At 38.0% G+C, this 27,902-nt stretch overlaps 2 protein-coding genes across 3 annotated transcripts; both read right to left on the minus strand.

The window, feature by feature from the left end:
• Nucleotides 1–1,396: 1,396 nt before the first annotated feature.
• RNF141 (ring finger protein 141) lies at nt 1,397–15,300 on the minus strand. 2 transcript variants are annotated; one of them, XM_065636755.1, is made up of 6 exons: nt 15,206–15,300; nt 13,072–13,271; nt 11,526–11,634; nt 10,379–10,560; nt 7,061–7,168; nt 1,397–5,361 (listed from the first exon to the last, which is right to left on the minus strand). In XM_065636755.1, exons 2-6 carry the CDS (start codon nt 13,254–13,256, stop codon nt 5,211–5,213), a joined length of 735 nt encoding a protein of 244 aa, XP_065492827.1. In that variant the 5' UTR covers nt 13,257–13,271; nt 15,206–15,300; the 3' UTR covers nt 1,397–5,210. The 2 variants fall into 2 exon arrangements, with proteins under 2 accessions (XP_065492827.1, XP_065492826.1); XM_065636754.1 differs by having other exon boundaries at nt 13,072–13,274.
• Nucleotides 15,301–16,560: 1,260 nt separating this feature from the next.
• LYVE1 (lymphatic vessel endothelial hyaluronan receptor 1) lies at nt 16,561–27,151 on the minus strand. Its single transcript, XM_065636368.1, has 6 exons — nt 26,904–27,151; nt 23,655–23,814; nt 23,417–23,556; nt 20,602–20,901; nt 19,744–19,822; nt 16,561–19,000 (listed from the first exon to the last, which is right to left on the minus strand). The coding sequence occupies exons 1-6, from the start codon at nt 26,983–26,985 to the stop codon at nt 18,814–18,816; spliced, it is 948 nt and encodes a 315-aa protein (XP_065492440.1). The 5' UTR covers nt 26,986–27,151; the 3' UTR covers nt 16,561–18,813.
• Between the last annotated feature and the right edge of the window lie 751 nt (nt 27,152–27,902).

Genomic DNA, 27,902 nt, shown 5'->3' on the forward strand with positions numbered 1-27,902 from the left:
GCAACGGTACTGCAGAGCTGCCCCCTGGCTCTTGGTCCCTGGTTCCCTGCTCACCCAAACTGTGCACCTTCCCTCCTGGAGCCTCAGCTTGGTATTAAACAGAGTCAAACACCTGAATCTGGGAGCAGGAAAGCAGCTCTGACACCCATAGTTGAAACAATTTAAGCAGTAAACACAACAGCTTTATCTGAAAAAAAGAACATGATTAAGAAGTCAAAAAGTGACAAATTGAAATAAATAGTTAATATCAACGTAGATATTCTGCTACAGCAAGATGACTTTTGAGGAAAAACGTTTAACACAAATTACCTTATTCAGTAGGAAATGTAATAGATTTTTAAATGAAGATTAAAATGTGTCCCTTTCTGTATGCAAACCCTTTATTTCTGTAAACAAGCAGCACTCATGAAGCGCAAGAGTACAGATTCATCTGTAACTGAAGAATGTGTATTTCTCCCCCATATCTCTCAAAGCACTAAATATCAGTGTTAAGCAGCACCGAGAATAGTGTATGTAATAGTGAGACACCAACACAGCTGATTCATTAATGACAAACCATGACTAACACCTCCCATCTCACAGGAATGTTTTTGGAAGGTCTATTAAAGTGAGTTGGAACCACATAAGCATGGAAGCATAGTCTGTTGTATCAAAACCCTACCTTGTTCTACACACAAATTCCAGAAGGGTGGGTTTCTGACTAATTTAAGCTTAATTCATAAAAATACCATGTATTTTTAAACAGCATTTTGAACCAAAGAATAATGCTCATTTAGTTATCTGTTGGATAGTATTCTTCATTCTACCAGACTCAGACTGGGCAAAGTTCCATCCAAGGTCACAAAACCTTTTTTTTTTTTTTATTTCAGGCCTACAAAACCCATGCCCAGTGTTTAATATTTTAACCTTGATAGTTACGTTAGTGAGGTAAGCAATAGGTGAGCAATCATCTGCCAATTAACATCTTGACAGCTCAGATACAAAAGTAGAATGTGTTGTCAGGTCCCTCACAGCCATAACATTCATTGGAACATGGCTTGTTCACAGCAAAACACGTTACCTGCTGATTGTACACCATGGTTACTGGAAAAGAGCACTATCCCATTCGGGTTAATTTCAGCTACATGTAGTAACAGGAAAAGAATGTTCAGTCTTTAGAGTTTGTTGCTACATGATATATTCCAGGCCTTGGAATCAAACATCTGAAGAAATGACAATTAAAAAAATTCCATCTTGAAATTACTAATTTTTAAGACACATGTAAGAAAGCAGAATTCCATTCACACACTTAAAAACAGGTGAGAATAAAACCTTTTGGTAAGTTATCCTTAAGAATGGTTTAAGAGAAAAACAAAGAAAATAACTCATTACTGTAATATTTGTCACAACATAATTATTTCCATTACAGAGCATGTGTACTTAGTGGATACAAAATTAAAGAATTAATTATATATAGGCAGTGTCAATCATTAAGGCCAGGGAGGTTAGCATACAGCTCCCATTCATATCGAGCATCTTTAAGGCTCCCTGAGGCAGCCACTGTTGCAGGATTCAGCAGGACACAAAGCACAAAGAACCATGGCTGAGATGTTCCTTCTAAAAAGAATGCTTTTGGCACATACAGTTACACAGGGGTGGAATTTAACAGGTCAGTTCAAGCCTATAGCACTGAGATCTCACCAGTTGCCTAATGTTTCCAGAACTGGAGAGAGTATGGATTAGAAAACCATTATATACAGAATTTTCTTTGAAGGAAAGACACATAAATTAAATATGCTATTTCCCACTAGAAGAGAAACATGCACGTTACATTAATATGGTGTCTAAACTTGCAACCTAGTTAACTATAAACATTTGTTAATTCCTCAAATACACCTACCTCCTGGTGTGTCTGTCAACGGGTAAGTTTTCCAATTTTAATTTTCTGATCTGTTCATGAACTCCTCTCCTATTTCTCACTTGGCTTCAAAAGATCCAAACACATAAACCAAGTAGCTAGACAGAAGAAACAGTTACATTAATTATAGAATTCAATTCTTATTAAAAACAGGAAGAATCTGAGAATAATACTCCAAACCTTAGCATTCTTGAGCTTTGAAATACTATCAGGAACACAATGGAGTAACTTGGGGAAAAAGTAAATCCCACTTCTCTGAAAAGAAAAAATCTCTTCCCCAGAGAAACCTGTTCCTCAATACTGTCCTTTTAAGGAGAGTTGTTTGTTTTTTCCCATCACTGCAAAATAATAGAATCATTTTGATTGGAAAAGACCTTTAAGATCCCTGACTCCAACTGTTAACTTAGCACTGTCCAATTTATTTGTTTTGGCAAAAGAAAAACAGAAGAATCAGGGTCTTTTTTGTAGAGCTGCATTTAAGCTACTTTGTTATTATGACACTTCCAGGTTTAAGAGCCATCTGACTCCTAACAGCACACTTTTAACCACACCACCTGTACAATGGAATTTGATTTAATTAAACTTCAGTTTTCAGACGGTTGTGGTATTAAAGCCAAGAGACTCCTCAAGCTTAAAAGAACTTGGACATTTCTTCCAAAGTAACTTTATTGCACAGTTCATACACAAGGTTTAATATACTGGAATGCCCTTAGCTATTAATACGATCTATAATGCCTGAATTACAATTTCACATTAAACCTGTAAGAAATCTTCACTTACCACAAGAAAGTTTAGTTTTTCTAATGCCCCCCACCAACAGCTATTTGTAGGAATTCACATTTTCAGGGTCTAGCTTCTGGAACCCATCGCCATGTTCCTGCCAATGTGATTCCTTTTCCAAAGTTGTTTGCTAAATGTAGCACTTCAGACTAGCTAATACCAACTAGTACCAAATTACTAGTTTTTCAGTGTTAATGTATCTATTATCTCATAAAACATACAGTACATGTAGTTTACAAGGCACACATTACAGTACCTACATCACAGCAGTGTGAATTACAGCAACTTAATTTAAAAAAGCTGTACAGAATACAAAGTTTACTTTTTCACTATTTAAATAATTTTTCATTAGTTTATACTGTAACTGCAAGTGTCATTGTGCTGCAATTAACAACCTTTTTGCATCATTACAAAATTACATTTTAAGAAGGTCATGTAAGTTCTCAGCAGACACTCAACTTATAAAATCTCAGTCCAGAAGTATAATTCTTGAAATACTTGAAAAATAAAGTTAGCTTGAAGCTTTAATTTAGATGCTCTTTCTGTTCCACTGATATAAAAAATTTTAAAAATTCAAAAGTTATTTTAAAGTTCTGAACATGGACTAATGCAAGCTCAAAAAGCAAGAAGAAACCGAACTGGTGTGTGATTAGGAATATCTGCAAATGTTTTAGTGGAAAATCCCTGACCATTAACGATTTTCAGCCCAAATAATAACTGCCTTTATACAACCAAACAGACCACATATTTTCTGAAGAATATCTCCTTGATATCAAAGGATTAACAAAGGGAAAAAAATCGTTATAAGCTATATATGTTCATAAAAAGATTTTTCAATAGTTAAATACAGATTTACACACTAAGCCATACTGGCTTTCAGATGATACATACATGAAGAGTACGTTGCTTATCTGTCTTAATGTCTATGATAAAATTGACAACTGTGCCATAAGCCAAGCTCAAATAGGTGACACATGCTATGCACGTTCCTTAAGTACTAGGGAGAAACTCCCAAGATCTGGTCCCTAAAGTAATTAAATTATTTTGTAGTAAATTAAGAAAAATAACCCAAATGTGCATATCTACATATGCACACACCTTTTATTTCAGAACCTGTCTGTGATAAAAGGCCTTAGCCTTATGGCATCAACAAATTTTAACAAGTATGGTAATTAAAAACACAGTCTTACAGTAAGCAAGATTTATGCTGATATTCCCTGAAATGCTACACTTTAATATTTCTCACTCAATAGCCTCAAGCTAAAAGAGTAGTATTTGTTAATATATATGAAAAAAAATTAACTCTCTACAATAGCAGTTGATTTCCATAACACTATTTACGCAAAAGAGCCTTAAGATGGGTTTCCTGAACACTAACATTTTATTTTAGACTAAACTCAGCTCTTTAAAGAGTTTACTCTGCTAGACACAGAAATACACTGTCACACTCCAGTTGTGATATCCCTTTTCCCAAGTTGTCACAGGCACATCTCACTGCAAGCAACATTATTATTAGAGTAGAAGTTTCTGCTACATAAAAGCATATTGCACTTGTAGAAATAAAGCACAGCACCCTTACTTAGATTATAATCTCATAACTCTTAGTGTGCCTTATAACTCTGATTTCATCACTTCAAAAATTCAAGAGAAGCAGATAAAACCACGGCGTCTGACTAAACTACACCTTAACTCTAATGCAAATAGAGTTGTTCTCTTCAGATATGTCTAATGTTTAAAAATAATATTGGCTGTTCTTGATCAAAAACCTATAAAGAAATTGATTTACTTCTTTTAGGATTGTATATGAAACTGTTTAAGGTTTCCAAGCTAATAAGACTATGCTAAGTATCATATTTTAAAAAATATTCTAAGAGATAATATTGTTAGAAGAATAAGAGGAACTGCATGAGTACATTTACAGAGCTGCCTACACACTCCAAAACAGATTCAAAATAATTAATACTAAAACTCAGATCAGCTTGAAATCAGTATCCGTAAGCACTAAAAGCAGCAATAACTGGCTACTAAAGAATGGGCAGTGGGACATCTTCAAGTTTCAGCAGTAAAATTTCAAATTAATAATCACTAGTGTTAACTCATCTTTATTCACATTTGTCACGAAAGTAAAAGGAACTGCATTTAAGGGTAAGAACTCTGAGGTCAAGCCATCTGACATGGTTCATCTTGTGTAGCAGTACACTGTGATGTTCAAACAGCGGTTAGCAGTTGTAGTTGTGCTGTTAGAAATTGCTTCATCTAGTAGTCGAACTGTTAATAAATATCAAAAGTTGTTGCTAAAATAAACCTTGTTAATGATCAAAGAGTTTACTGAAAGTACAGATTAATAATTAAGACTGCACGCACATACACTGTCTTATATACCCTCTGTTTTAAAAGAGCAGCGTAGGTTCGCAGCAGCCAGGAAGAGAAGTAAAAGACAGACTGTGGAAGAACGGCAACGAGAGGTAAAACCAGACGTTGATGAAAACGAGCGCTTCAAGTGCTTCTGCTATGATCAGCTTGTTGGCCAGGGTCAGGGTCTGTGAGGCTGGCCCGCCTCATCTACCATGTTAAGTATGTAAGTAGCGATGTCATCTTCTGTAGGCGCGTCTGAGACCACCCAAGAATCACTTGGCCCAGTAACTTGCCGACGGCAGACAGGACAGCTTCTATGACGATCACTCCTGTTAGGAAGCCAGAGAAATAAGTGGTTTTCATGGATGGTCTCTTCCTGGCCAAGAACAGCCAAAAGACACCCCAAACAAAAGAAAATCAACCCAGTGAGAACTTCAAGAATGATCAGGTTAACTGGATTAGACAACTTTTGTATTTTTTGTTTGTTTAAAAACTTTGTGAGGAAGATTGGCCAATAATTCTGAATGTATCTCCATTCTTTGAGTGACAAATTTGGAGTCATGTTCCTCATACTCAGGTTTGCTCAGGTTAAACAGAATGCATCTAGCTACCTGTCCAGAAAGTTTAAACAGAAATCCATGGTCTAAATTAATTCTTCCTATCTTCAGATATTCAGCTGAGGTGCTTCAGAAACCAGTGCCCCTACACTTTCTATATAAAAAGGAACCCTCTTCCTGCGTCATTCAGCCCACTGAAGTTTAGAATTGGTCCCTCAGGGTCTCATCCCCCTCCATCAACTAACTCAGGGGTCCCAAACAATTCTGCTTCTGAGCTGGGAGCCTCTGTTCTATGTCTACATTAACAAGAGATGAACCTTAAAAATTGAATACAAAAAAAAAAGAATGGTGTAACTGGAACTTAGTCAAGAGTGCAGCTGACTCGTTAGCCAAAGCAGAATATTATTTGCTCTCCACCACAGTTGCTGAACTAAGCCCTGTATTGCTGATAGATGTTAAAATATGTCCCAGAAAAGAGATGACTAGTTATACTCTGACATCCAGTGATTTTTACTATGTTTTTAACTTGTGGGAGCACGGTGTTATATGTTTAACTTCCTTGATAAGCCTTTGAAAAAGCCACAAAACAAATTCTTATGCACAAATTATGTGGCTTAAATGTAAAATTATTTGCATTAACTAGCCAAAAAGCCTTTAACTGAGAACATCTGTTATCACCTAAAGCCAGACTGCCAGAACACCTGCCTAATCCTTGAAGGTCCTTCTGCAAGGTCAGAGAAGAGCTATGCTCCTCCGCAAAGGAATTTTTCTCAGTTTTCCAACAACTGGTATATCAGACAGATGCGAAGCTGAATAGCTGTTCAGTTTACTATGAAGCTGGACACATATTGTAAGATACTTGTTATACATAAATTGAAAGGCATTGCTATTGAGAAGTAGTCTTTTCCTGGAAAAGTCTGATATATTTAAATTAGCAAATGGTATGCTATTTATTTCAAGTGAAAGCATAATGTATGGAAAAAATATTCCTCTGATATTTCTTTCCCACATAAGTGAAAAGACAGTCCAAATTGCTTTGATATTTGCATCATCTTGCAAACTATTGATTTTTTCTTTACAAGGAAGCTGTTAATGAGATTTTTATGAAACATCACATGCCAGCATCAGCATATACCCTTGTCTTCAGAAGTTTTTGAGCAAGAATACAATAATTTAATTTTACAAGAATAAAAAGAGATAAGAGATTACAAAACAAATGCTGAAAAGCACCTTCACATCTCTCTTTCCAAAATGAAATTCTTCATAAGATGTTTACAAATTCTGGAATCCTTCTTTCCTTATGCTGCAGTCTAATTTTACTCAAGCTTCATATGTATCATATGTACATTAGCTTGCAAATATCTTCAGACATTAAATTATATAGGACTAAGGAATCTGTCAGACCAAACTGAAACATGTCAGATAACCAGCACATACTATAAAATAATGAATATCCTTTAATAAGTATTACCATTTATCAATGCATTTCTGGCAGAAACTGTGAGTACATGGCAAAATTAAATCAGCACGCCCATCCATGCAGATGCAACATTCGTCTTCATCTGTCAACTGTTTAACCCTGCAGAAAAGAAGACAGTATTTTCTCCCAGATAACTAATAAGTTTTATATTTATGCCCTGGTAACTATATTAGTTACCACATTTTTCATAATAATTAGCAATGGACAGAAGGAAACACCTGTGCTTATCCGCAAGGAACATGTAATTTTGTGAATGGACGAGTCACATCATCCCAGCCTACGTCAGCAGACATAGCCTCAAGCTACCAACACCAGTAAATGAATTAAACTGAGTCAGAATACGCATTTACTTTTTGTGTCACGTGGTGCTTTTGGTGTTGCAAAGGATTATGCAAATCCTTTTTCATATCAATAAGGAAGTGTGAGGAGTTTAAACTGTTACGCATCACGTGACTGGGCAGAAGAACAGAAACACTGTTTACATTAAAGGCAGGAGAAGAATCTGCCTTCCTTTCACAGAGTGTCAGGATGTACTATTTCATAACGAACTTTGTCAACGTCTGTGTACTGGCTTATATCTTAGATAAAAAACATGCATGTCAAGAGGATCGCTACTATGTTCACTAATTTCAAATGCCATCAAAATGCCAAGAACTAAACTGCACATTAGACTGAAAAGGCTGGTTTCAGCTTGCAATACACTCCTCGTGATTGTTCCTTCAAATGAGGAGTCTCTCCCAAGTTGACTGTTACCACAGCTTTTCCACTTAAGCTTCTAGGTGTTCTTGTTGGGGGAAAAAAAGTTTTAAAATTAGATCACTCCCTGGGACAGACATTTTCATTTTATCTGTTTTTGTTGTTGTGTTTTGTTTTTACCCCAGATAATAGATAACTGTATCTAAAGTTTCTAACAGTACCATCTCAAATATCTGCATTATCAAGACTTCTCAAGCACGAGAAGCTGCAGAGCATCCTCAGCTTTCACCGACCTAACTAGATATGTAAAGTTCCCTAATTTTATAGTCATGGCTCACTTCCAAGGCAGCCAGATAAGTGTTCTGAAATTCTTAGGTTTTCCAAAAATCCTGATTTGCACAGAGGCAGCATTTTAGAAAAAATGGCATTTCAGGAGAGACAGTCCCCCTTAATGACTACTGACCAGACTGCTTTTCCTTAGGTGTCCTGGGAGCTTGTGAAGTAACAGAATAATTTGTAACTGTACAGATTAGCCAGCTAATGGACAGCAATTAATGTGCTTTTGTTTTACTATTCAGTAGGTCCTTAGGGTTTCCTTTCCATATTGCTTTTTGAGAAATTACTTTAGAATGCTAGGAGATTTTTTTGTAGAAAAACAGATGGTGATTCACACATGTTGAGGACAACAGTTTCCAAAAAAACACCCTATCTTTTGATTAGCTCCCTATGTTCGTCGGACTCACTCCCTTCCATTTCCCTCCCCCAGGCAACTTCGAGTACTAACCTTGGATAACACTTCAATTTTAGACATTTGCTGGTGGATATAAAAGCGATTATACTTAAAAAGGTACGCTATTTATAAAGTTTCTGGAACCTAAGATTGAGCCATAGGGCTAAGTTTCTGAAGAAATGGTAAAATGACAAGGGTGACAAACTAAGGAAATGCTTTTTGTCTCTTCACTATCAGAAGGCGTAAAGCACTTACGGATATTTTGGAATGTTCTGAATAGGAAGTAGGTGTTCTAGAGAAATGGGCTATTATTCCAGTAGTTAAGAAGAATTAAACAGGTAGTATTTGCTATTTTTGGACAGTGATGTCTAGCTCTTGCAGAGCTGAAAAATGTCTAAAGCTGAGAATAATTTAGGCAAATGGGAGGATATCATGGAAAAACAAATGGAAGATTTCCTCAATGTAAAATACTTGAAGGTGCTTCAGCCTCTATTTTTCTCAATGACTTCAAAAACTTGGGTAAGATACAAGTAGAAAATACCAGCTCACTAAATTCCAGCATATTATCGGCATATTAGAAAAGTATAATCTTGTTGATGTTATTTGTCACTAATACTACCTCAAGTGGTGAAGTTTACAAACACAAAGGATGCTTATCTCCCTCATCTCAGAGTCAGAAAATGGAAAAAGAAACTCACCTAAGAAACCTTATATCTACTGTTTAACTTTAGCAATACATGAAGCTGTTTTGCATAAGCATCTGGGGTTTTTTGTTTGGTTGGTTTGTTTGAAATAAAAGGCCATTTCCAGATATATGGGTATTCTAATATAACCATGTATCTTTGAGAGAGAGCAGGAAAATATGCTTTCCCAAACATGCTCATGATTTCCTACCAATTTCAAACATTTTGGTAACTCGGAACAGCCAATAATTTAACATTATTTGTTCCCAAACCAAAAGAAACGGGAAATTAAATGAAAAAGAACACACTTTGCAATCCACTGACCTAACCAGTGGGCTATGTCTTCAGAATGACAACATAGCTGACCCCTTTCTCATTCTAACAGCCAAGTGTGACATTCTAACGAGTTAAGTAGCTCAGCAACCTGTTTTGTTAAAATACCTGGCTACCAGCTTCTTCAGTGGTTGAGAACTATACCATATACCACTTTTTCTTGTAAAACCTACCTCTGCCTCACTTAAAACTGAGTCGGAATTCTGAACTAACTCAGAAAGCTCAAAGTAAGGAATTACTGGTAGCACCGTTTTCACACAGGGAAAGGGTGACAAGCTTCTTGCTGTTACGTTCAGTTTGAACTGAAGTTATTGCAGGTGTTGACCTCAGTCTTTTGCTTTTCCTCTAGTTAACAAAGCAGGATGTCAACATGTGTGAGACAGTTCACATTTTTCCAGTCTTACAAGTTAAATTACTACTATAACTGATGAGTATCTAGTGGCAGCAGATGGGAACTTTCACATGCCAAAATGTAAAAGAGGAAGAGAAAGTTTAAGTGGAACAATAACAAAATCTGTTTAAACAAACACTGTCAAAATCCCTAGATTTGTAGCTGCAGCTGATTCCATTTCCTCCTGTTTCCTTATTCAGGAGATTCAACATATACCATGTTTATATCAAAACTGATCATTAAAGCAATTGTTCTGGAAGCCAAGGCATGGTAGCACCAGCAGAATTTCACCCAAGTACACAACAGGATTTTTTTATACAAGAGAAGGTGTGCTATTCATGTTTGTCATGATACAAAGTCCACATCTGCCAAGAGCATGCAGTTCTCATCACCCAGTGTTTGTAGTTCAGGTTTTACACACAATTTCCAAAATATCCGTTTTAACTGTGGTCAGAAGCTAAAATATATCAAAATACCTTCTCATCCACAAGCTTGCCTGACAAGATGACACAGACATTAAACTCTCAGCAGCTTCTTCAGAAGCACCACGCTGTGCAAGAACTCCTGATGCTTGATTGGTGATGTCTTTATACAGTTGAACGAACTGATACAAGTTCAAGATTCTGGAAGCTTCCACAATGCCACTTGTTTTATTTATCTGAAGATATAAGAATTGTTTACAATTACATATCAGATTTTTACTTGACATTGCTCAAAATTATTTTAATGCACTGCAATTCTCATGGCACTGAACACCTTCCCAAGTGTCCAACGCTATGTTAGCAAATTGCGGTCTGCTTCAATAAGAGTTGAGACCTGCAAACGCAACTGTTTCATTGTGAAGAATACCACAGTTAGGACTATATTTTTAGGACAATTACCATCACTACTCAAATGTGTAAACCACTGGGCTAAACTTAGAACAAAACCCAGAATAACCAGTCATTTCATATTTGAACTTAAAATAGCCTATAATGATGGCTGCCTTAATGAAAACTAAGAGTGAACAGAAAATTGCAAACTGTTAACTTTCAAACAAAGTTTGAGAGTTGGCTTAGTTGAAACTGCATGTTAAGATTGCCCAGTGGATTCAGGACCATTTAAGGTTGTTACCTGGTAGGACACAGAGAAGAAAAATCTCATTATAAAAAGCAAACTTAGGAACTTTTTTCATGGTCTCCGAACTAAGTTAAACATTTACCTTTTAGATTGGTTTTCTAAGGAATCAGAATATATACAGTTACACTAGCTCAGCTAATAATGCTTGGAATTGCTGACTATCTTCTAAAACTATCAAACTATATAGTTCCCAGGTGGCTGTACTATTTGATTACCATAACCTGACCACACAAATCATCTGAATTGATAATTAACGGGTTGTAAGCATTCCATTGAAGGGTATAATTCCTTTAAACTTAGTTATGAAAATGTTTTTGTTAATCTGCTTTTTGCAGAAACTTGGAATTTAGACTTAATTTATCTCAAATAGTATCCTCGAGTGTAGCACCTTTATAAAAATATATAGTCAAAGTATATGAAGCAGGTGTTGGATTTTATCAGTAAAAGTGACAGTCCTCAAATATCTGTACACAAAAATCCCACTAAAACTTTAAACAATCTTACTTTAGTACATATTATCCGAACGATCACCTTCCAGAAAGCAGAAGAATCAGAACCAGGCTGCACTTCAAATAACAGATGTTTGTCTTGTCCAGAAGCCAAATTTGCAGTACTGAAATAAAGAAACATCAGTTTTACATAATGTGCTAGACACGCAAAGATCAGCAACCTCAGTCACTGGTATTTATTGTTCACCTATGTGCTCTTTATCCTTAAAGAGGTTTTACCAATACTACCCAGAGACATGAAATTAAAGACTAATGACCTTCTTAGCATGTTATTAAATATAAAATACACAGTCCATTTTACTTAAAATTGCACAGTAAATTTCATAAAATTATGTGCAAGTCTTTTGATCCAGCATCAGCAAGTAAGCATCCGTTATAGAAAATTTATATATACTTCCACTGTTTATTACAGTAATCATACAACCTTGTGGTCCAATCTAAAAAGGTTATATCCTTGTCATGTATGTAAAAAAAGCATGCAAGTACCAACAAATGCAGATGAGGTATATTTTTGTTAGTATATACTAATAATGAAGCAGTCAGGTGAAAGCTTCAGGTGACCCTGAGATTTTTCATTTTTCATAATTTTTTTTAACGGAACACAGACACCAAGGTCTATTCCATAAGAATCAGAACAAGATATGTTACTTTCAGGATGAACACTGTAAACAAAAAATGCTTGAGTAACAGTGTTATTTTGGAGGTAATTATACTGAGATCCACTTAGATTCTCAGGCAAAACATAAGGTAAAGTTCTTCAAAATCTATTTATCGGTCTACCCAGAAGACAGCTATCTGTTCTTGAAGGTCATTCATCAAAGTATGACACCATACAAGAAAATTTCTAAACTGAATACAAATTCACATCATAGTTAAACATCAAGCACTTCCAAAAGCCACACACTACAAAAGACCCTTTTTGGCCTATATGTTTCCACTTCACATCATTTTATACCATAAATATTGAGTGAAAATTACAACTCTGCTTTTTTGTTCAATTCTTTTTACCATCCATGTATCAAACAAAAGGCAGGTTACTAAAAATCTTACGTATGCAGCCTTTTATTTGGGATTTTCTTGGCCACTGGTTTCAAATAGTATGAACACAGAGGTGGGAGAGATGCTCACAAACAGTTGTTTCTCAGGTATTACCTTCCTACTGTATCTGTACTTTATAGGGCTCACATTGCTACTTCCAGCGGAGAAAGCGGCATTGCATCTTTAGGTGGTTGGTGGAGGGGGGAAGAGTTAGGGAGACAGGTAATGCTAACAAAAATATACTGCTAAGCATCTACCTCTTGTGAACTTCCAAGAGAGAAGCAACACTTGCTGGGAGAAGACTACTGGAGAAAAGCGAATTTACAAAAGGAGAAATGGCTTTGGGTTTGAAGTGTAATTACAACCATTATAGAAACTTTGAGAACTGAAGGAAACATTTCAAAATGAGATGGCCAGTTCTGCCTTAGCCAGCACAGGACAATATATTGCATACAAGGTCTCAGTAAAACATGAAAAAAAGAAGGAAATAAAGTAAGGCTTACATATCATTAAGTTCAGCTACTCTTCCCAGAAACTCTTCATATGTTAGGAAACCACTTTCTTGAACCAAAGAGGCATGCTTTGCTACTTTTTCGGGCAACTTGTTGATTACAGTTTGTGTGTGGTTTGAAAGTTGTTGACCCATGGCGAAGTTCTTCACCTCAGTTCCGCAGAAAGAAGTTCTCATTCACTTGTGGAGTCTCTGCTAAAAATATTTTAGAGTTACGCTGGTGTGTTTTATGAATGGCTACTCCTTTATTTTCTTTTAGTGTAAGAGTTTAGGTACCCACTAACCAATCTAATTATTCTACAATAACACAACTTGAACAGTCAAATCAGAAACAAAACAGAACGCTTAGAAGAGACTGGAATGTGGCATTAACAACTTATGAAAAATGTATTGCTTTGCTTACAGCAATACCTGTACTGAATAGATAGTATTTCACATAGATTCTTCAGCGACTCCAACACACACACATAAATACATCCAATGGAATGGAAAAGAAAATCTCACGATGATGATGGTAATTTATTATCTTTGTTTTTCCTAAATATTTGTGCATGTGAAAGTCAGAATGTCTACAAATAAGAATATGTCTATACACAGACATTACATTAGGAATTAGCTTTCTTACATCAGACTGACATTGGCAGATCACAAGAACTCTCACAGCATTCTTTAACTGGTAAGCCATGGAATCCACGTCGGTATAAACCAATTCAGAAATCTCCCTATTTTCAGCAAACACTCAACTTCAGGACGTATTACAGAACTGACTTGCTCAAACCTCTCCATCTTCAACTTATCCTTTCCTTTACACTCGTATCTTTTTCCCCAAAAGTCTGCATAAGGACCTACCCTGTGACTTATGATTCTGAATTTTTATCCATATCCTCCCCTTGATCCCTCTCATTTGATATTCTTTTTACTCTTTGTCTTGAAATAGCAAGAGCATGCAAACTAATGCTCTCTGAACAGAGTTTGTTGCTTCTAACGCAAACCAGTAGTTTCATACCCTTTTAAGACTCCTACAGACAGAGGTCTGCAATGGCGAATTAACTGCAGAATATCAACCTTACCTTAAATATGGAATAAACTGATACTAGGTGCATTACAAACACCTTATGAGACACCACAGAAAAACAGAACTCCATCCTGCCTGAAGGTATAACTGCATTTGGGCATAAAACCACCCAGGAACACAGTCTGCAGCTGTCAAGATCTTGCCATGGTGCAACAAAAACATGGCACGCACAAAGTGAGTTCACATCAGAGCATTCTACGCAACCGCTCCAGTATTTAACCCAGGAGAATAAACTTCCAATTTAGCATTTTAATTTTGACGAGATTCTGTTCCCAGACATTTGTGTTCCCACTCGAGTCACTTTTCTCCTTCCACATTATCCCGCAACCATCTCCTCTGCCGCTATCTGGGCCCCGCGCTTGGTGTACACACACCTAGGAGATCCATTGAAGCACGACCTCCCAACAGCACAACCTTGGCCCCTCAAATACAGCCCATCCCGCATCTGCCAGTTGTTGAGCGCTCCTCCAGCTGCAGCGCGGCCTTCTGAGGAAGCCAAGCGCCCCGTGTGAGCCTGCCGAGCTAATAACGAAAGACTGTACCACAGAACTTTGGACAAAACCCCCCTACAAAGATGTCTGGAGAAGCATTTCCCTTTGTATATTGTCCGAGCTCAGACACACAGCCGGTACGCAGGCGAACCGGCTGTCCCACGGGCCTGCTCCCGTTCGGACGCGGAGCCCCGCGTTGCCGCCAGCCGGCCCGGCCGGGCCGCTTGACCGTTACCGGACCCAACGGCCGGGCTCGAGACGGGCCGCGCGCACCAGCCCGGCTGCGTCACAGCCCCGCCGCGCGGCGGGGACGGCGCGCCCGCTCCCCCCGGCCCCGGCCGGTTCCCCGCGGGTCACCGCCGCTCCACCCGTCCCGCCCCACGGCCGCGGCAGCGAGGCCCGGCTCAGGGAGGCGACGGGGCCGCGCTCGGGGCGCCCGCACCCAACGGCTTCTCCCGGCCTGGGCCCGGGCCTTGCGCTCTCCCCAGGGCGCCGTGACGGCGGGCCGCGCGCCAGCCCCCGAGGGGCCGCGGACGGAGCGGCCCCGCCAGCAGCCTCACCCCAGCGCCCCGGCATCCTGCTCGCCGCCGCCCCACGGGCACCGGCGCGGAGCCGCTTCCCCCCGCACCCCGGCAGTCGGCGAGCGGCGCAGGCGCAGGAGCGACGGCGGCTGCCGGCGCGGGCCGGTGACGCCGGCGCGGGTCGCGCTGTTGCCAGGACACGGCGGCACAGCCGGGCCGGGGAGGCACCGGCGGCAGCGCCGGGCCGAGGCCGAGCCCGCGGGGCAGAGGCGGCGCTACCGGGGCCGCCGCCAGCCTTCCGCGTCGCTGCGCGGCCCGGCGCCATCCCCCGCCGGCAGTGAGCCGGGCTGGAGCACCGATACACGGCGGGGAGTCGGTGACCGCGTTGCAGCTGAGCAGAGCAGGCCCCGCCTGAACATCCTGTCTCTTCAGCAGTAGAATTCGTGTATGGAGGTGTTTTCTTTTAAGAAAAATGCTGTAATAGCTTGAATGACCAAAACGGGTTAACTTTTCTGCACTTGGGACTTCCTGCTCAGGGCTCCCAGTTCTGAAGGGCCACAAGAGTGTGTTCTCTCTTTTCTATAAGCTCTCATAAATAGCAATTGAAATGAGACTTTATGGAATCTGAGTGCTGCCTTGGGGGGATCATCACAGGCCAGCAGCTGCTGGTGCCAAACAGCCCCTGCCCCGCCAGAAGCGGCGGGGTAAGAGAGCTCCCCGCGCCGGGGGAGGGTGTGGAGCTGGGGGTGCGTGGCAAAGGTCAGAAAAAAAACCCAACACCCGTAAACGATAATGAGCCATTTAGGAAGAGAAATCCTAGAACATCCTCTAGGTCATCCACATCCTGATGCTTCAAGTTTTAATTCCAGAGGTCTTTTTTTTTTTTTTTTTTTTTTTTAAATTTAATTTAAAGAGGAGAAAAGGAGTAGTACTTCCCCTTCCTGCCCACTTCTGCTCACACACAGACACACGTACTTCCCATGATAAAGGCACCCCTGTATTCCAGGCAGGGACTGGGCTGGACTGGGAACCTCACTGTGTTTCCTGCAGGGCAGCCACCCCTTCCGCCTAAGGTCAGCGAACATCTGTAGCTCAGTGTGGGAATCTGAGTGGCATTACTGTCAAATGAATAATGCAAACCATGATCTCCTGCTAGGTGGAGTGAGTTATTTGTGCAAGACACTTGAGCATATGGCCATTTCTGAGACATCAAGGAACTTCGTAGCTGTTGAGAATGTCTGATAAAAAAAAAAGCACGACACTTGAGAGAAGTCAGAAACATAATGAATTTATCTTAAGTTTCTGCTACCACCATTTAAGGGTTTGGTTTTCTGACACTTTCTGTTTAGAACTTAAATAAATGCTTCCTGTTCATTTTGTAGTGGTACATCCCTTGCAATTCTATCAAACAATGAGCAAGAACATTTTGTACTTTCCACTTTGAATGTGACTCAGTAGCACTCATACAGACAATATCAAATACAGTACTTGTTGATTGGTACTTACAGCTAACTTTAATTACACACAGAACAGTGTAACAGGTTCCTTTTAGCCTTCGTAGTGCTGGTATAAATTGTATAATGAAAAGGAGGGGCAGATAAAGCTATGTCCATTGGCCAGGTGTCAGTGTGAAGGTCAGGATGAAAGTTATCTGAGGTTTTAAGGTACATAATAAACCAAGACATTTATAGGTTAAGGCAATATCTTACATCAACTAGTATAGATTTTTTAGAAAGTAAACACTTCAGGGGGAAAAAAATGCCCTTATTTAGATCTAAACCAGAAGCAACAAACGTTCTGAATTTGTTTGGGTGTGAATGAGGCAATCTGAGAGGAAAAGAAGTTGATAACTGTGGAATAGAGGTAATATTAGTAGGAGAGTAAGAGAAGTGATAAGTAATTCTCTCTTGGTGGTAGGGAAAAGAATAGAGAAACAGGTAATTTCTAATCTCTAAAACATGGAAAAGAGAGGTGGAAGGGAAATTGTAATATGTCACAAAAAAGTCCAAAATTACCTGGTATCCATTAGCGTTGCTCACATCCTTAAGCCTGTTTATTATTCTGACACCACCATGACAGCTGTTGGCTATGGCCTTTCCTGGTGGCCTTATTTCTGCTGTCTACTCTCACTGCTCACAGAGCACAGCGTGCTCTCAGTCAGGTTGCCAGGAGAGATACACGGCATTACTGCAGTATTTTGCAAGGAGAGGAATTATTTAACTGAGTGAGAAGGCTGTTTCTAGTGCTTTCCTCTGCTGCACATTTTTCTGCTGAAATTCTGTTGATGGACATCTGAAATTAGCAGTTTTTAGAGCTTACTGAATCACAGTCTTTCAGCAGTAGTGTAGCTTTCATGGCAGTGGTGGACTGCATGTCAACACAGTCCAGGCTGTTGGAGCCATGAAGTATTTCTGAGCTATCAAAAAAACCAACCAAACAAACAAAACCCACAAACCAAACAAACAACACCACAGGGGATCTTCAAGCATGATAACTCACTATCTGGTGGAATAAATAACCACAGGGCAATTTAAAAATTTCCGTGAATCAAAAACCTAAAAGGTCACAACCCAATATTCTGCTCTGTAGAAAACACAATATAGGTGAGCAGCTTAGTGCTACTCTGTTTAAGACTATGTTTTTCAAGCTGCTTGATCTAAAAAGAAACTTCCTTTGCCATAACCTTCTTCACATATAAAAATAAGTTATCCAAAACATTTATTCATGAAAATATTTGATAAATTGCTAGTGTTGTTCTTTTATAACAACTAGTTATTCCTGAAACATTAAGGTTATATGAGCTCTTTTTACTGTGAGACAGTTTTCATGAGAATAAATTGCCCGGACAAACATATCTACCACACTTCATTTCCTTTTGAAGTACTGTAAATGTCCCATACCACATGAGATCTTTATTATGAAAGCCACACTTAAATATACACAAAAGATCTTAAATATAACTGCTGAGATATAGTTCAAGGGTTTTTCTTCCCTGTCTAATATCTGATGCAGAAGAATGACACAAGTTTTAATAAATAAAAGAGTTAATTATTCCATGATGATGATGTCTAATAAAGTAATTCATTGCTGTGTATATATATTTAAACATCAACATCTTTGTACCCTTCCTTGGGTATTTGAATAACAGTGGGTTGGATTCTTTGATTTTTTTATTCATGTGTAAACAGGCTTATTTCTTCTGTTTGTAAATAGACTTTTTAAAAACAGTATGCGACTACTTAATGGAAATAAGCTAATCTACATGAGGAAGAGCTACAGTATTATCATTTTATTTTAGACATTAAGTTAGCAGACATTCTCCAGCCAGGTAAGAAAAACCTTTTCATTTTATATTGATCTGAATTCTGTGCAAACAGGTAACACACTGCATGTCCTTAATAGCATATTCCTAATTATTTCTTGATTAGAGAGGAAAAATGAGCTGTAATTTCAAGTAAATAAGATACTATGTTCTTCTGCAAGAGCATTTATGGATAAAGACGTAATTATTTAAAAAAACACGTTTTCTTATGTTAAGACAGATAAAATATTCATTCATGAGTATTTACAATCACCCATGTTTAAAAGCATTGCTAAGTTCTGTGTGCTTCATTTAATATTTCTACCAAAAGTGTACATTCTTCCCCTTAAACTTCTGCTTCTAGACATTTTACTGTGGCCTCAGGCTTGGTTGGAGACTCTTCTACCTTTTTTCCATTGTTCGTTGTTTCTTTCTCAGGTGTTTTGTCATTTGACGTAGCCTCTTTGAGAGCAGTAGTTTCAACCATTTCTTTTTGCTGATTCTTGTTTGAAAATGGGAAAGTTTTCTTGTACCTTTACATTGAAAAAAAATTGTAAAGCAGAAACATTGATGTAGTTTGGCCAAGAAATAAGGTGAAAAATATCTAGAATTAACTTTCTTTGCCATACTCAAGCAAAATTCTGACAGAGAATAGTTGCATGCTGGATCATTGTGCTTTTTAAAAAAAAGTGCTTTTAAAAGAAATATTTTGTTATTTTTTTAGAAACCAGACAATGTATATTCAGGATTCATGGTACTTAATGATAAAGTTATCTGGGCTAGGATGTTAGAAATGCACATAACTTTTTGATATGATTTAATGTTGAGCTGTGTTGAAGATCTTTACACGTGACAAATGAGCTCAGCAATTATTTTTTTCTGAATACAATCATAGTCCAAGAATAAAAACTTTTACCTTGAGTCTGACATAGAGAGAAACAAGAGTAAAACTGCATAAACAGGGCTATATACAAACAGATGCACACTTCAGTGTTGCTATTTTGGCACACTTGGAAATGTTTCACACTAGGCATGACTGACTAATCAGAAATAGGCAGTATTTGTCTTTGGTTTCTTTTCTAAAACAGGGAATGGCAACAGCAGCAACAAACTTTATCTGCATAATGACAGGGTTTAAGATTTATTTCTTTGTGCTATGCTGTTACGTCATTATAATTACTTCTCTGCTCTCTAGCTACATATTTAAAATATTCACTGGTTGTACTGTAGGAGTTTACTCAGTCCAAGAGAAAAAAATAAGAAAGAAAAAACTTACTTTTTGATATAGCAGACTGCTAGAACAACTGAAATAATGAAGAAGAAGACTGCCAGTACAAGAAGTGCAGTGGGGATACCTAGAGATAAAAGTGAGGTAAGCACAGAACTTTTGTATGTACTTAATTCTGACTTTCTAAAGGCTAATCAGCATAAATTCAGATTCTTCTGAAAACAGCCTAGTGTAAGAGGTTCATACACATTGACTCAAGAATAGAGGTATTAAGAATCTCAAAAAGGTTAGTACTCCTGCTAATTTTTTCAAGAGAGACTAGAAGAGGTATTTAAGCAATCCCTGACAGATGTTTGTCTAATCTGCTCATCGGAGGACTTTTACAACCTGCCTAGGGAACACATTTTTGTGACTAACTATTCTTACAGTTAGAATGTGTTTCCTCATACTTAGTCTACCTCTCAGTTGCTGTGTATTAGGATTACTTATTCACACCTCCTATCTAGAGAACACCTCCATATTTGGAGAACAATTCTCCTTAAATTTTTCTTAGCTTCTTGTGTTTTTAATATCCTGCTCTGTTTTCCATTACTCTGAAAACATGGTGTTTATTAAGACTATCAGAAATGTATTTACCCCAAATCACATTAATCAGAATGAACATCCACCATTTTATGTTAAAATACAATCAAAAAGTGTAAAATAAAATCTTCTTCTTTTAAAATTATTTTAAAATCCTCTGCCTTATAAGCTTTGCTTTTGCAAAACCATAACACTCCTGCCTCCATGTTCAGCTATATCAAAATGGATCCTAGAGTAGCAAACAAACTTAGCAGTAAACAGTTTTACTACTGACATCTACGTAAGTCGCTCTTTGACTAAATAGCTGCCCTGTATGGCCTTTACCTCCAAAGACAACGGCATCGTTCTTAAAGGCAGCACGGGAGGTGTAGTTAGGAGAGTCAATCGGTGAGTATTCCTCTGGCATTTTTGTAGTAGTTCCCTCTGTTGGTAATATAGTTTCGGTTATACATATCACGCGAAATTTTATATTTTTCAGGGATTGTTCTGACTCGGTCACGTTGGGCGCTGCTGTGACATTCTCAGTCAAATCAGAGCCTGAATATGCACTTAAGTCTGTCGGTGCACTTGATGAAGGTAGTATGGTTGTAGTTGGATCTGGTTTACACGAATTAATCTGAACATCTGCAGCAGGGAAAGGAAATACATAAAAGTTGTGTTCGATGTTAGTTTTGTTCTTATTGTACACACATATTTATAGAAATGGTTCCTCAGTCACTCTCTTCTGGAAATCATTATCTGTTTATTCACAAAAGCCTTACCCAAAGCAGGCATGCCTATTTCAAATATATGGCTACAATGCAGATTACGCACCTTTTATCATTGCTCACATAAATAAACACTTTTATGAGCAAGCTGTTATGCTCATTTTATAATTTCACACCAATTACAAGATTCTTCCTGAAAAGTACTTAGAATAATAATGCATATAAAAAACAGTAATGTGACCTCCTACAGAGCAGGACACTTAACTGCAGATCCAAGATTAAAAAAATATTTCTGTTATGTATATGTTCAAAACATATGGATGCACTGTTGATACTCGGAACACTACTTTGATCTCCTGGAAACAGAAGTAGCCCCACAGAACCTTCAGCTAAATCAGGCACCAGTGTGAGATGAAAAAGTCACATGATTCTAATGGGGCCTACAAAGAAACAAACTTCAGGCACACTCAGAAATTATGTAATTTAAATTATGTGAATGTTGTCTATATAAAAACATAGTTGCAAGTGGACTTCCACATGTAAATGCAAAAGCTGGGTTCTGAACCAGGCTTATGTGAAAGTGTAAAAATTCTTCTAGTGAATGCTATAAAGCCATAAAAATTTCACTAAAGTAACAAGCAGATTACAATATAAATAACAGGGAAATGACATATGTACTCCAAATGAATCCCTGTGGGAAGTCTAATGACGCAGTTCCATTCACAGAATAAAAAGCTAAATGGCAGGAGCTTTTTACTTTTTCCACTGCAGTTTTCAAGTGATTTTGGCATTTCTTTGGTACAAAGAAAATTGACAGAATGAGCTTCTGCCAAATATTTTGGGTAAGAGCAGGCAACAGTTTGGTAATTAAGATAAAGAAATGCAGAATCACACCAATGCTAAATATACATTACTTTAAGTTACTTTCTAACCATTCAGCAAACTTAACTTTCTTCACATACCATAACAGTACAACTCTTTTAAATTAAACCTAAACAAACCTCCTTAGTATTACCCTACCTAGCCAATGTTTCTGATGCAGAATGACACGTATTTCATGCACTGAAACATCATGTTGCATAGGAACAGAAGAAATAACACTACCAGCAGGAGTAGCTTCTTTTAGAGCATGTTACCTGAGCTCTAATTCAGCTTTGTATTCATCAATAAAAGCTATAGAGTGTAGAGAAAAACTAAGTTAGCTCAATCATGTAGTTTTTAACTTTACAGGTTAGGTGATAATACAATTTTTAATGGTGCTTTCTTATCAGCAGATGCTTTGTAAGCCAACTACTTCCATCATCTACCCTCTTTCACTCAAATGGCCCAAGATCATGAGCAAAGGCCCAGCAGCAAAGGCACGGCTTTCTCCCTCACAGCTTTGTCCTCAGTCTCTGTGTAAACTCCAATGTGCGCAGTCACCAGACATGGTCTTAGGTCTTTATAGAATATCTTTGCATGGGCATACATTACACATCCATCTTTCTCCTGCTCTTTCCAACCTTTATTCACCAGCTTTCCTGAAAAAAATCAGGATTTTGTATATAATCTCTTATTGTCTAAAACTCATTGGCAAGGCCAAAGGACTGATTAGAAATAATTTATTGATCCTGTATATGGTCTAATTGTTGCGATAGTTGTTACATAATAACCATAAGATGTGGGACACTAGCAGGAACACAATGCCTCTATTTAACTATTTGTTTTTAGTTAATGCCACAGAAGTTTCAAATAAACAATACTGATGTGTTGTGCTGAGAAGATCTAACTTATACCAAGGCCCACGTTCCACTGTTGTATCTTCAATCTGGGAATGGACAGTCAAGAATGAGGGGAAGGACAGGTCTTTTCACACATAGAATAATGCACATGAAGGGAAGCTGTTTGATTTTACTGATAATAGATCAGGAATCTAATTAATTTTATGGTCTCTCAGCTGTTCTAGCTTATATTGTAATTTAGTTTAATGGATGCATTATATATTTTTTTTTAAAAATACCAGTTTTTCCTGAAGTACCCCACCCTTGGTCTTTTTGCAAGAAAATAAACACCATAGACAGACACCCTGGTTAAAAGTTCAATTCACTGTCTTTCAAATTAATCTGTCGAAATAATCAAAACATATTAAGAGCCTTGTGTTGACATTACAGAATAGTAAAAGCAAGTCTTCTTCAAGAGCTTTCATGGCAGTACTGAATTACTTATTCAGATTAACTGATCTTTTGTATTTCCTGGAAGCTTTTTTTCCCCTACAGAGCTAAATACAACTTGACAACATTTAAGACTGGGGGAAAAGGGCCAACGAATTGTAAGAACTCATGCAATTGTAATGTTTTTCTCATGCAGATATTAAAAAAAAAAAAACAAAACACAAAAAACCAAAAACTAAAACACCGAAGCACAAAAAAAATGTATCTGTCATGCTTACATACCTGAGGAATTGAAGCAGTAAACCTTAAATGTTTTAAAGTGCTCAGCATTCCATGGCACTAGTCCAGTGTTGCCCTTACCACATTTCTTGTTGGATGTTATCCGAGGAATGACAACAAATCCATCTTTCACCCATCCATAGCTACAATAAAAATCATTTAATATTATATTTACCACCAGTCTCAGATGTGTGTAAAGGAGTTCACTAAAGCTAATGAGACACTAACTGATGTCATATACCTGCATGTTTCAAAGCCGTGTTTCAAAGCCTTTTCAACTTGGTCTTTACTTGCCAATTGTAGATTCAGTTGGTTACATGCACTACTTGCTTCTGAGAAATTCACTTTCTCCTCAAGATAAATTCCTACACCTGTGATCCTGCAAGGTGAAAGAATGGAACCTGTAATTTAGACATAAATATTCAAGGTTAGTATTTGAATATTAACATTTATTCTTTATGAAGAATTTAACACCAGATTCAACTGAACTGAACGTTGAAGTTTCTAGTTTAAGGATAGCAGAAAATTAATTTCTAGCAAAAAGACATACTTTAAAAATAGAACAGATTTTCTTAACACAACAGTCTATAATTTCAAGAGGTTTGGTGGTTATTAGCCTAAATGCATATACAGTTGGCATTTGAGTCATTACCTGGAGTCACTTTTTTACTAAGGACATTCTTATTTGTCATACTTATGCAAAATGGGAAGAGTAATCAGACAGGTTTCCCCACTGCTTTTTTTTTTTTTTTTAAATTTAAAATGCTGAAACAATTGCACTGAGGCACTGATTCTTTCAGTATACCACACTTACCATATGGGTTCTATCAAAGGTATTATACATAATTTTTCATGGAATTAGTATACCAATAAGAAAATATGCCTATAAAGATTCTATTGTTCCTTATGTTCCTTACACCTCCTAAACTTACTTTTAACTTTTTTTTTTCCCCCCTAGCTTGGCATGATGCTTCTACCACCTAGCCACTGTCAAGCGTTCAATTTACTGAGTACATGGCAGGCCAAGGACAGAGGGCCAGGCCAGGTGAATTTCTGATGCTTTTCCCCATTCCTCTTCCATAGGCCGTTCATCCAGCTTTTTCAGATAGCCACAGCTGGCACACTATCCATGACACCCACCCCAGGAAAGGCATAAGCTTGTCTGATTACACCTGCTCTACTTTTTCAGCCTGTGTTTGGGACATTGGGCAGAATTTAGGATTTGACACAGACAAGGAGAAAGGATATTATTCTTTTGCTTCCATATTTCACAGGAAGCATATACTGGAAAAAGATTTTTTTTTTTCTTTTTGAATTACATACAGTAATGGCCATATTAAATGAAATATTTCAACATTCCATTGCAAACATTTCAGATAACCAACAGCCACAGGTGTTACTTCCTTATTCAATATTCTCTTCAGACTGTGAGCCCACTAGGTATGTACACTAATGAATACATAATAAAAATTGTGCATCAGAATACAGGCAATACACAAATTCTCAAGGCAGGATGAAGTGATGCTTGCAGATCCACCACATAATCTCTTGGCAACAGAGGTTAAATTGAATTTTATGAATGAAATGACAGAACTAGCAGCCAAGCCACTCCCATGATGGGAAGGGGATGCAAAGATGACTGAACTTGTGTGGAGTGCTAAATAAAGGCAGGCTTTTCACTCCTGCCCCTGCTGGCTGTGGTGGTAAAAGACGCATCTCTGTTGTCCTTACATGTTTTAGTTTAATTGGACTTAAATATTTGGTAGAGCAATCATTGATATTGCAGATTTATCCCAGCAGTGATGGAGGCTGTGACCTTCCATTAACACTTCCTGGCATGGTGTAGACCCAGTCACGGGGCAGGTGAGCCCCTGAACACTTGAGCAGTCCCCGTAGCCAAATCGTGGCTGCATCCAGCCCTGACTTGAACATAAGACCAACCGAAACATATTGCATGAGGTTGCAGAGAAGCCCTGTTGCTCAGTGAAGATGTATGTCTAGGTATCAAGGACTTCAAGTCTACCCAAGCAGTCCCAGTGTGAAGATGATTCACACTGTCAAGTTTCTGCCTTTCAGCCAACCTGTTTTCATCAGTGTCCTCTTGTATGTCTTCCTTTTGGCCAAAGTACTTCTGTGTCAAAGGAGTGTTCAGTGTTAAGTTGTCTTGATTCCCTTTTGCTAGCAGGCAACTCTCCTCGTCCTCTCCAGAATCTTTTCTGGTTTCCTGGATAACTCCCCATCTCAGCTGCTGCGGCACATCCCACAATTCCTCTCTGTTAGTTTTCAAGACCCCATGCCTCCTCTAGGGTTTATGCCTAATTCCTTTCTCTCCTCACTGCCTTTTGTGCTCAGACTTCACTCTTACTGCTTACTTAGTTAATTATTTTCCCGTCTTTAGATGTGAGCTAATACAACTTCTAAAAATTGAGAATGAAAGTTTCTCACTGACCAACGTTACAAATTTCAACTAGAGCTGAGCAGCTGACTGAATGGAATTTCCTGAAAACTTAGAAAGTTGCCTAGATACTTGTAAACCCTTAGTCTTTAATAATTCAATTACGGGACAAATACTTTTACATGAGAATTGCCTGATAGATACATAGTGTAATATAAAAATTCAGTATCAGAAAATTAAGTCTCAAGTGACAAGAAAAGTGACTGTAGGACATAAACCGAAGCTGTACCTTAGAATTCACTAAGCCCTTTAAATCAAAATGATGAAGTAAAATAAATATTTTGGAAAAGTTATCAACTTCAATCTTAATTCCAGATAGTTTTACAGTGTGAGGAAAAAATCCAGAAAGTAGCCTTTTCAAGTCTTTTAATCACTTCTTAAATCACCTCTGAACTCTGTTCTAAAGATGACTGATTTTGTACAGGAGACAGACCAATCCTTTAGAAGCATGTTATCCTTTCTGGTGCACAAGCTGCACATAGCTGTACTTTAAGCTTTGCTCTAGTAAACCTGCTAACAACTGGACATTCTCTTCAGTATCTGGGTCTTGTGTGAAAAATCTGTTTTACTGAGGAAGATGGGAAGACCTAGACAGAAGAATCTCATGACAAGACAAAGTTGTCATTGAACAGGAAGAAAAATGTTCAATTTTTGTAAGCTATGGGTATTGGCTTTATTGTGCATTAATTCTCCTCTTGCTTTTTTTTGTACAAAACTGTTTGCTGTGGTATATTAAATAATACAAAATAAAATCACATTTCAATAGCACTGAACTTAATCCTAAATGCAATACCAAATCTTTAAAATAAGCATTTCTGTAGCATTTAGACAAAAATTAGACTAACAATGAAAAAGTTCCCCTACATGCTAGAGTAGCCTTCATAGCACTGTATCCTCAAAGCCCTGTGGTTTCCTGCATCAGAAACATATTTACACACAGTGCCTTTCCCTCACTTTTGTTTGCAAATCTAGCTACATTTTTTAAAGTACTTTACTGTTTAACCAGGAGACTTTAAAAAGTGGAACTTTACATACCCGTTATAAAGTAATTTTGAGCCATGAATGTCGTAACCCAGATGAAAAACACTGCTGAGGTCACTCCAGAATAAGTTGCCATTGTCACCAACTTGGAAAATTGAGAAATTCAAGATGATTTGTCTCCTATGCTGAGAAAAGTCAAGGTATTGTATACTGTCAGATCACCTCTGCAAAGCCTTCTCCAAAGCAACTTCAGCTGTCACTGTGCTGCTTCATAGAATGAATGTCAGAGCAAAAGTATTGACTGTCCCACTCAAAGGTGAGGTCACTGACTGGAAATCCCTAATCACCCTTTGCATTTTCTTTCATGTAGGGCTTGCTGGAAAATTTAACTACTGCTGACTCAGAAAACACAGCTGAGGAAGGGAGATAAGACTGTTAGACTGCTCAGTCAGTAAATACTTTGAAAGAAGTTTTTCTTTTGCTGTTTTTTCCTGTTTTACTGATTAACAGCTCATTATTCATGTTGTCTATTCATCTGGTAAATAAAGTAAAATCTCTATTGTATCATGGAATGCCAGGCAGGATTTTTCTTTTGGAATTGCAAGGGCATCCATTCTCCATTAAACTATTTGTCTTGAGGCAGAACTTGTACCCCTTTTTTTGCCTTACAGTTCCAATGAAAACTTAGGTACCACAGAGATAACATGATACCTAGTTTTGAACATATTTGGAGATACGCTACTGTAAATGGGATTCCTTGTGAGACTGCAGGGCCAGAGGTGGGAGCCAGTCCCTTCACTGCTGCCTTTTGTGAGGTTCCAACAAACAGTGACTCAAAACACAGATGATCCTCATGGCTGTAACTTAGAAAACCTTCAGGAAGTCTTCACAAATAAATGATTTGTTTTTTTTCTCAGAGATGCCAACAAACACAGAGCAGGAATGGAGTTCAAGAGATCAGCCAGTTCTCTTTACTGCCGGTAGAATCAGCTGTATTTGTGTTATTCCTGACAGATGTTTTTCTAGCCTGTTCTTAAAGACTTCCAGTGACAA

This window comes from Caloenas nicobarica, chromosome 5, assembly GCF_036013445.1.
Source record: "Caloenas nicobarica isolate bCalNic1 chromosome 5, bCalNic1.hap1, whole genome shotgun sequence".
In the NCBI taxonomy this organism is placed as follows: Eukaryota; Metazoa; Chordata; class Aves; order Columbiformes; family Columbidae; genus Caloenas; species Caloenas nicobarica.

What these genes read in the sequence shown, in the direction of transcription:
- LYVE1 (XM_065636368.1), bottom strand. Translation starts at nt 26,985, where the DNA reads ATGGCAACTTATTCTGGAGTGACCTCAGCAGTGTTTTTCATCTGGGTT. An exon ending in TCAAAATTACTTTATAACGG is followed by an intron (nt 23,815 to 26,903) that starts GTATGTAAAGTT and finishes TCTAAATTACAG; the next exon opens with GTTCCATTCTTTCACCTTGC. An exon ending in GCAGTCTGCTATATCAAAAA is followed by an intron (nt 19,001 to 19,743) that starts GTAAGTTTTTTC and finishes TTCAATGTAAAG; the next exon opens with GTACAAGAAAACTTTCCCAT.
- RNF141 (XM_065636755.1), bottom strand. Translation starts at nt 13,256, where the DNA reads ATGAGAACTTCTTTCTGCGGAACTGAGGTGAAGAACTTCGCCATGGGT. An exon ending in GTAGCTGAACTTAATGATAT is followed by an intron (nt 11,635 to 13,071) that starts GTAAGCCTTACT and finishes TCTTTATTTCAG; the next exon opens with TACTGCAAATTTGGCTTCTG. An exon ending in TTCGGATAATATGTACTAAA is followed by an intron (nt 10,561 to 11,525) that starts GTAAGATTGTTT and finishes TTATATCTTCAG; the next exon opens with ATAAATAAAACAAGTGGCAT.